Source organism: Anopheles bellator, chromosome 2, assembly GCF_943735745.2.
Source record: "Anopheles bellator chromosome 2, idAnoBellAS_SP24_06.2, whole genome shotgun sequence".
NCBI lineage: Eukaryota > Metazoa > Arthropoda > Insecta > Diptera > Culicidae > Anopheles > Anopheles bellator.
The window spans coordinates 19726756-19736216 of record NC_071286.1 but is presented as its reverse complement, the minus strand read 5'-3'; the positions used below and the strand labels follow the sequence as shown (position 1 = coordinate 19736216).

Below are 9461 nucleotides of genomic sequence, written 5' to 3'. Positions count from 1 at the left end.
TAAAAGCAGATAAAATAAGTATATTTTCTTCCTATGTTAAAAATTCAACATTGTTGACGATGTTAATTGCTTTAATGGGAAAGTCTCTACTAAAGGAATCGCTCGGTAGATAATAAGTAACTGAGTAATTGCCTTATTAAGCGGTATTATTACTCAATAAAAGTATTTCAATCGAAGCATCCCTAATGCTTAATTACTCCATATGGAAAAACAATGTCCCCATAGGAAACAATTATTTTAAAATGCTTCTGGCTGTGCCAACGTATTCGAAAATTAGGTCTATTATAATGATGATAATCCTATATTTTTGATACAAATTAAGTTGTTAAACAATACTTATTACTACATTAGGTCAATGGGGGCTTCAATTGATTCTCCAAAGTTCAACAGCCTGTAATGCGACGTCATAATCCTTTTCCCTCTTCCTCCACTACGTCGAATGGACGTCGAATCGGAATTGAATTTCTGTAAGGATGTCTTGTGCACGTGCTCACGTGTACACAATTCGCAACCACCCAATCATAATCATTTTGATGAACCCTTCTTCGTTTATGACGCACGCACAATATGCACTCAATCTACGCATAATATCGACATGTAATCACGTTTCGTGATAATGAACCTTTCTAAAACTGCTATGGCTTTCCTTGCTTCCTTTTTTTTTTTTTTCAGATGAAGTGTAACGGCACTTGTAAAGCTTCGCTGAACAACCCGCGGCGACAACACACACTACACCTTCGTGGAGTTCCCAAACACAACTAAACGGTCTCGGCGGTAACCGGGTATCGGTATTGATCATAAAATGTTTTCTTATTGGCACCGGTCATGCGCATTTAGAGTGTGGTTTTTTCCTTTATCTCTTCGTTCGTTGCTTGAGATTCCTTTAAAGTTTGGTGGTCAATGCAATAAATCTTTTGTTCTTTTGTAAGCTTTGTAAGCTTTTGTAGGCTGACTGCAAACCGAAAAAGACAATTGAATGTATGATGTTTTATCATGTTCGAAATCATTATTTACAATCCAAGAAACTTAATTTTTTAATTCAACTTTAATTAATTTTATTAATTTTAATTTTAATTTTGATTTTAATTTTAATTTTAGTGAGAAAAGAGCCATCTATAAGGAAAAAGTGAAACTAATTTACAAAACAATTTTTATAGCTTCTCACGCGTTACGCGTTACGCGTTACTGCGTTTTACTGAGAGCGTAGTCTCTCTCAGCTCTCTTCGCTCCGTTTGCTCATTTACGGTTTTTAAGCAGCAGTTTTTTCGAGTCACTCGAAGTCGGAGCTTTGCGGTCCCAAAAATTGCTAGTGAAGAATCCATCCAAAACGAGTGCAAAGTGTTCGTCAAAGGTGCGTATGGATTACACGGAAATTAGCGAAAGGAGCGAGATCAGCTCAAGAAACAATGAACCAATCTCGTTTCTTCATGGCCGTATGTCATTTTCTTCGTTTTCGCTTCTCACAATGCCGTGTGTATGTATGCTCCTCAGTCGCCCATTGCCAGTGGTGTGTTAAAGCAAGAAAGTTTCTGCGTGCTCATCGATTTGGTAGTATTTTTGTTTGGTTCTGACGTGCACTTGTTTCTATATGGCGATTGTTTAAGCCCAAAAGCAATCTCACTGCATCTCCCACTGGGATTTGACCTGCAATATTTTTTCTATGGCGAGAATCATTAAATGTTTCTCACTTTTCTGTGAGAACCACAGACCTCTGCCGCACCGATCCGTTATGTATTTGTATTTTGGGTGTGCTTGTGTTCAGTGTGATATTTTGCGAAAGTCAGGATTCTACGAAGCTCAGGGAAATAAATTAGCCAAACGCATCCATCCTTTGGCGGACATTCGTTAATCGATTGCGCGATTCCTGGTCCGATTGGTGGTTCCATTCAGGCTCCAACCGCGCGAGAAAGGGAGAGAGAAATACCGAGAAGAGTGAGAGCATAGGACGCAAGTTCGTTGATGTTTACATGATAGACTTGAGATTGAAGTGCGCTCGTTTGCGGGCATGTTGAACCGAAAAAAAATCCGTTCCTTTTTAATTTGGAACTTTTGGCAAAATATTGGTGATTTCTAAAATTGAATTTAATGGTACTCGCCACAACATTTTATGTTGGACAACCGAAAGTTTTGGTTTGTTCTCCGGTGTGGTTACACCCCCCAATCGTGTGGTGAGTTTCTCGCACTCGAAGCAAACCGGTTCTGAATGGTGATTCCGCGCACACAACTACCAGCAGTTGCATTCGTCGTATACTCGCTGTCCAAGGCTGCGTGTTGATTTCGTGAGCATTACGCCAACCGAATTCAGGCCCCGCAACATCGATATTTTGCGTAGGCTCCTCATTTCGATATGTATACAAGCGACTAATATGTTTTATCTTGTCTATTCTATAGGGCAAATCGTGTGATTTATCTGTCCCGCTGATAGGGGATTGAGAAACAAACTGCGCACGAACGCAGGACGAATCCTCTTTTCTACAGCAACACCAAGCTACACAAGAGAGCTTGGAGAAGATAAACTTCCTCCAAACGAGGTTGGTGTCCGCTGAGTAGGAGGGCAAGCAATCAATGCTTTCATCCATAGGTTGGCGAACCTAGATCGCGTAATCATCACCTGCTCATCTGCTGGAAGAAAGTGCGATTCTACGACGCTCTGTCATGTCCGTGTGGTCGGAAGTGTGAGAAGGATGTATGTCCACACGGGATGATCATGCGACATCAAAGTTGACTGAAACGCCAAGTTTCGCTGGGCCTCTTTGAGAACAGGGTTCATTGTTACATGCGTGACATGTGCGAATTTACGTCACGAAAGTTATTGTTCTTTCCTTCTCTTTCTCTGACTTCTGAAGCCAAGTTTCTGGTCACAGAAGTTAAACTGCTGTTTGTATGTGTGTCCGTGTTAGCTAAGAAGAGGACTAACTCTCGTTGAAAATGTTTCATGTTCCGTATTGAGCGAGGAATGCGTGAGTGCGCGAGCGAATACAGGGAAACTGTTTGACGCTCGCTCTCTCACAACATCCTGTAGATCATATCATTTTTCTATCCTAAATTCCCTTTTCTTTTCGGCCGGAAAAAAGGCAGAACTGTGCAACCGAAAGAGAATACGCGAACTGTGTGCTTGTGTGCGTATGATTTAATGGTGACTGTGCCGTTCGCACAATAATAAAACAAAGTTGTATTGCCACCAAATTCATAAGTGAATTGGGTGCAGAGAGTGAGTACAGTGCAAATTTGAAAGCAACATCAGCGATCGCGTTTGCCGTGGCAGGAAGAGCGTGTAGTGTTTCGAGTGTTCATCGCATCGTACATCGCAGCAAACGTCGAATAATACCGACTAATTTTGACGGCCATAAGCACTGCAAACAGAGCCGCTAGATCGACAAATAAGTACAAACGCACCCAGCAATACAGACGATATAACGGCGATTATTGACGAGCTGGAAGGACGTATCTCACTAAGGATACAGTTTTTATGAATCGTTTTCTAGCCAGTTAGGTAAGTAATCACCGTTCTACTGTATCACCAGTATGTGTTTGATCAACTTTTAGTTTACGTGGAATCATACAACTTCCACCTGTGGTGTGAGGATTAAGCAAGTGGAAATGCCCAAATTGCGCACATTGTTATCTACGAGAGCAGTCTTTCAACCAGAATAGGATTCGAAGGAAACCTAGGACACACGGCACCACACCAAAAACCGACCCAAGTTTCCTGGCAGGCTCATCACAATGCTGCACTGTCCGTTTTAATGGTGAAGATGCACGAAAGAGAAAGTCAAAAAGTAGGCTCGCTAAGTTTGGGAGAGCAAAGAGAGACTCTGTGCGGGAATTCGCAGGCGAGTTGTCTCAGGGAGAAACACGGTTGATAGGCGCGCGTTAAATTGCTAATGAGAGCTGCCGTGTAACAATATTCGTTTTACCATGGCGATCCATACATGTGTGTGTGTATGCCGTACGTGACCATCGTCATGTTCATGTTGGCGCGATATGCTTCCGACTGTTTTGTGTAGGTGGGCAAGCCCTTGGAGGTCGGAGGTTCTTTAAGTAAATGCTGGAGAAGATTATTTTAGGTTTTTGTGGACCAAGAGTATTCGCAAGCAGGACAAAACATCAAAATCATTATTATGGCAGTTTATTAATTCTTGTAGCTGATCGGCAACATATAAATTGTAAGCAGTGATCGTTTGTCCGTATCATTAACTTTTGTGGCTCACATTATCCCCCCATTTCCGGTTCTAAACATACGCTTGGGCTGTTGCTCTCCAGCAAGGCGATAGAGCCGGCCGGCTCCCGAATCCTGGTGTTTCAATTACTCAGCAAATTCCTACTCGTATGATACATTTTTAACAGTGACGATATTAACAGATTACTTTGTTTTCTCTTTTCTTTTCATTAAACATTAACAATTGTCCATACAAACGTTGATCATCAACCTGGTAATGCGACGACCATTCATGCCCATGCTGTTGATGATGATGTTGACGGTGACGATGATGATGATGATAATGATTATGACATTGATCATGGAATGCGTGCTCTCTATGGTGGTCATGTATAATATCGTATTCTCGAAATGACAATGGCCATCGAACGACGTACCAACGGACGAACCAACCAACCAACCAAACAACCAACCAAACAACCAAATCCAAATGCGCTACGATGATAAAATGTGCATACCGAAATGGCAACGCATTGTGTTCTTCAACTTTCTATCCTTGAACGAATCTGTTGTTGCTCCTCTTCTTCTTTCGATTCTTTCGTAATTGTGTTCCTTTCATTCGTTTGCGTTTGCTTTGTACCGTTTCATGTTGTTTCTATGATCCTACTCACCTATCCGCGTCCTGCGTCGGGCACGTTTATTGTGTCAAACCTTTCTTTGCTCCGACAATTGTTTTCTCTTTGTTTTTAACATTTTGTTGATCTATCGTCAATTCCGGGGGGCTGCTTTTGACTGTTTAAACCAACTGATTATTGACACGCACTCGCAACAACATACACTTGCTCCTTACTTACACCGCCGACGACGAACGCAGGTTATGGCAAACTTGAACTTTCAACAACCTCCGAGAAGCATACCGAGCGCATCCTTAAGCGGGAGAGGAGGAGGAGGTAGTAACAGCGTTGTGGGAACCGGAGCATTCGTCAGTGCCACCCTGTCTGCCGGTGGCCATGTTACGCCGACGTCCGGCATGTTTCCATCGGTGGTCGGAACGGCAGGGAGCGGTGGCAGTGCATTCGGCCAAAATGCGCCTTCGTCGCAAGGCCAATCCTCGGTGGCGCCACTTTCGCCAAGCACGAACGGTGGCGGTACCAATGTGCGATCCGGCACCTCGGTCGGTGGTGTCGTCGGTGGCAATGGAACGGGTGGCGGCGGTCTCACGAGCAACGGACCGAGCAACCAGCAGCAGCAACTGTCCTCCTCCAATGCTGGATCCGGTGGTCGGAATCTTTTCGGTGGCAGCGGACAGCAACGTGGTGGCGGTGCGGGTGGTGCCGGTAGCTTCGCGGATCGACGAGCACTGTCCGGGCTTGGTGGCACTACGATGGTAAGTTTAGATCAAACAGTGGCCCTGCTGGTGTATTGTCCATTTTTTATTCGCACGCCACTCTGCGCTCTTTTGTGGGCTCCGACGTTGTGGCGGTTTCCCATTCTTTACGATTACTTTACGTTTTTTACGATTGAACGTCTCTCAGATGTGTTTTCATGTCTACTGTGATACAATGGCTCTTACGTGTTTACGGTTTCCCTCTGAATTGACCGTCACAGCAACACTGCAATTGACCTTCATTCTTAGGAATCGATTTTTCTTTTTGTGTAGTTTTTGGAGGGTAATACTATGTTATTAATTTTATTTCCAGTTCTAAGTAGTCCAGTCCAGCCGTTCATTAAAATCTCAACACAACACAAAAACACGAAACATTATCTCACAGAAGTTTGATACTGTCTTTTCTGTTGTTAGGATGTTTGTAACAAAGTCGATTCATTGTGGCGTACGGATTTAGAAAACGTACTGTTGGTGTTCGGTTTACAAATGAACCCCTTCGCATCCATCGCTCAGACCCACATTATATTTTGACTTTTTCTTCGGTTCTGGTTCGGTTTGGTTGGTAATGGGTTCGATTTTTCCATTTTTTTGTTTGTGTGGTTTCAAATTTTCTTTTCGATTGTTTTGTTGTATTTGTTGTTACTGTCGCGCATACATCATCGTCATCTCTCCGTCTGCAACAGAAATATTATTGTCAGCGTTTACTTGGCGTACTTTGGCACTATCATGGCTTAACAATTTAACAAGCGTTGCATAATATATCGTTCGAAAAAAAGGGATCATTATGGTGTAGCAAATTAAGTTTGAAAGTATTCCCATCTGGTACACATGTGTTCACGATGCAACCAAGTGGCGATCCAAGTTTTATTTGGTACCAAACTGTGCCCTTGCGTCTCCAACAATGTACTTGAAACCAAGCAAGTAGTCTTTGATTAATTTCTATCTGTCAATGCCATAGGGTAAAAGCACATCAATTTTTTCAATATTTGTTAAAAAGGTACGCATAACGCATGATTTTGATGGTGCGTGAGCTCACCGCTTTGTTGTCGTCTATTTAATATGCAGTCACTGCATCTATCGTTTCTTCCTTCTTCCTGACGCTTTCTCAGATATATGCGTGCACTTAGCGTTCTTTCCAACAACGATCAGCTGTGCAACTTTTCATTCAACCCACTGCGCGCTGTTCAATGGCGAATTATGCTGCTAGAGATGAGAGGCTGAAAGTGTCCGCCGCATACGCGATGCACACGAGAAGAGGGCGCTGCGCATACACATTCTCACACCTGCCTTCGCTGTGGGTAGTGTTTCTCGTCGCTGTAGCCAGTGTGTGCCGTCTCTCGCGGCTATAATCATGGACGCTCGTTCGTTCGCCCGCCGTTCTTTGTATTATTATTAGTTTTTGCTTCTCACTAGCGTCGCGGGGCTGTGTGTTTGTGATAACGAACGCGATGTATGTTGAGGGAAAAGACGACATCATGTCGAGGCGCGATGTTGGGGCCATGCAGACGCGTGTGTGTTCGTGAGAGAATGTCCGTGTGCCGCGCCGTGTGCTCTCAATGAACTGGCCGTATCCCCCGCAAAAGGGAAGCATTCTCATTCTCTTCGTACCGCACGGTGGCATTAGTCACGTTTGTGTGGTGTTCCTCGTTTGGCAGCATACGAAAAAAAACTACATCTAGCAATCCGTGCACTGGGAAAGGCAGGCTCCAGTTTAATTAGTGCGATTAATCAAGCAATTCCTTTTTAGTGCCACAGTCAGAGTCAGGGTGCACGGAGTCTGTCGCAGACCACCCGCTTGATAACGTACCGGCTGTGTACGTAGCGCATTGTAGACGAAAAATAAACATTAATCGGCATCGGCAAAAGGCCTGGCACGGAGAGCGGCTCGGAAAGAAGATAAAACCGGCAGTGTGCAGTGTAACGAGCTCTTTGATCGCAGAGCAGTCCTTTGGTGCGCGCGGTGCTTGCAAAACAAACGGACCGACCGACAAGACGATTCGTGCTTTCTTTCGTTCGCGCGCCAGCTAAAGTTTCATCAAACATCTAAATCCCCTTTGGCACAGGCAGGAACACGGAACGGAGCGCGGGCCGTGTGTTTTCTAATCTGCTGCGCAGTTGAAGCGCCGCGTGCGTTGTTTTTCGTTCTTGCGGCTAGGGCCGCTCCGACGCTCTCTTTCGCTCTTGGCGTGCGGTCCCAGGCTGACAGTTCGCGTTGGACAGCCGCCGTCTGTCAGAGCCGCGTGTTGTGTCGCTGTGTGTACAGTTCTTGAGTTTGTCCGTCACCACGACGGCCTGCGGAGCATCGAAACGGGGAAAGCCGCACAGCAGCGTGCGTGTATCGTCGATTAGGTTTGTGTGCACGCGTATGTGTTATGTGTCATCATAAAGCAGTCGCCAGTGCCGGAAGCTGCTTACCATTCGTTAATCTCAGTGCATTAACCAAAGCATGTGCTCGGCCTTACCGAAAACAATGCCACAAAAAGGATACTACCATCGATCGGCATCATCGTCAGCGTCGAGCAGCTTGGGTGCAGCCGCCATCGGTCCCAGCAATGGTGGAGGAGGCACCGTAAGTGAATGCCAAACGCGTTGAAACGCGAATCGTGCTAGGGCACAGAACGGGAAACTTCCTATCGCAGGAAGATGTGGCTTCCAATGCTTGCTTATACTTTTCGCTACCCGCGTAAAGATCTTTGTTTGGGCACATAGACTTTGGTTACTTTGATTTGTGACCACCTGACGCGCGTTACTAGAGCTAAAAAGTAAGGCTTTTTCCGCACATCCCTTCGTGCATGACAAAAAAAATGTTTGTTCGAAACACAGAACGTCATTCATTCGCAGTCACTCACTGCCAAAATGCTAAAACTAGGTTTCAAAAAGCGTCGCTAGAATCCCACCGCCGCACGAACGCCATCTCCCTTATTAATGCTTGTCAACAAGGGAAAAGCGATAACCAGCGGAACGGTGCTATCGGGCGGCAAAAAGCACAAAAATCGAGGAGAAACGCCGTTGATTGCGTTGTTATACGAGCGCCTACGGCCAACGAATGGGATAGCGAACTATCAAAACGTGCATATTCCTGCCCTAAAACGAGCGTTTTCCGCTTGGGCTGCCGATATGAATGTGATTGTACGTCGAATAGTGCCGATTCGCGTATCGGTCGCAATTTGTTGTTGTCTTCGATGGCCGTGTGACAGAAGCGTTTATTGTCTCGAACAGCGTCCAGCACCCGCGGGGGCAACGCGTTAATCGGCAGTCGTCGACCATCGCGATAATCACCGATTACTACTGCGCATCGACAAGAATCTTATCACACGACGACGGCGGCAGGGGAACAGGAGTTATTTTTAAATACACGGTCCGTGCTGTTTACGATTTTTGATGACTTTCATTCGTTCGGCCGAACGGGAGGGCATTCACTGGAGATCAGTAAATTGTGCCACATTGTCGTGCATGCGTGTGTATCTGTCTGTATAGCAATCTCGTTATGCATATTTGATGGAACCCTGTAATATCGCACACATGTTGCTATACAACAAACCATAACTTTTGTCCATCGTTTCACTAGAGACACCACAGCGGGTCAATAGGTAGTGGTCGGCCTTGGAGCCGAGGCAGCAGAATATTCGCACCAAGAACTGATCAACACAACATATTTGAAGCATACTAAGCCCTCTTTAACGCACACATCCACACACAGCACGCACAGCACAGTGAAATGTGTTTCGTCTACTGCACATGTGTACCCTTTACCACGACGAAACGTTATGGATATCTTTTGCATTTAACAGTTACAGCTCCCGTAACGATATGAGGACGGATTGGTTGGCATGTCTATTTTTAAATGTGCTCGCATACCGCACACACTCAAGTCAAATGATGCTCTCTAACCAATCTGTTCAGATTGGAGCGAAG

At 45.0% G+C, this 9461-nt stretch overlaps 1 protein-coding gene across 2 annotated transcripts in view; it reads left to right on the top strand.

Annotated features, from left to right (window-relative positions):
* Positions 1–1271: 1271 nt before the first annotated feature.
* Positions 1272–9461, top strand: part of LOC131210732 (regulator of gene activity) — an 11151-nt gene continuing 2961 nt past the window's right edge. Inside the window, exons 1-4 of one of the 2 annotated variants that reach the window (XM_058204019.1) lie at positions 1272–1351; positions 2392–2531; positions 3079–3493; positions 5034–5546. In XM_058204019.1, the coding sequence (XP_058060002.1) occupies positions 5037–5546 (510 nt within the window). In that variant the 5' untranslated portion in view covers positions 1272–1351; positions 2392–2531; positions 3079–3493; positions 5034–5036. Of the gene's footprint in view, positions 1352–2391; positions 2532–3074; positions 3494–5033; positions 5547–9461 lie in introns of both variants that reach the window. The other variant, XM_058204018.1, reaches the window with a different exon arrangement.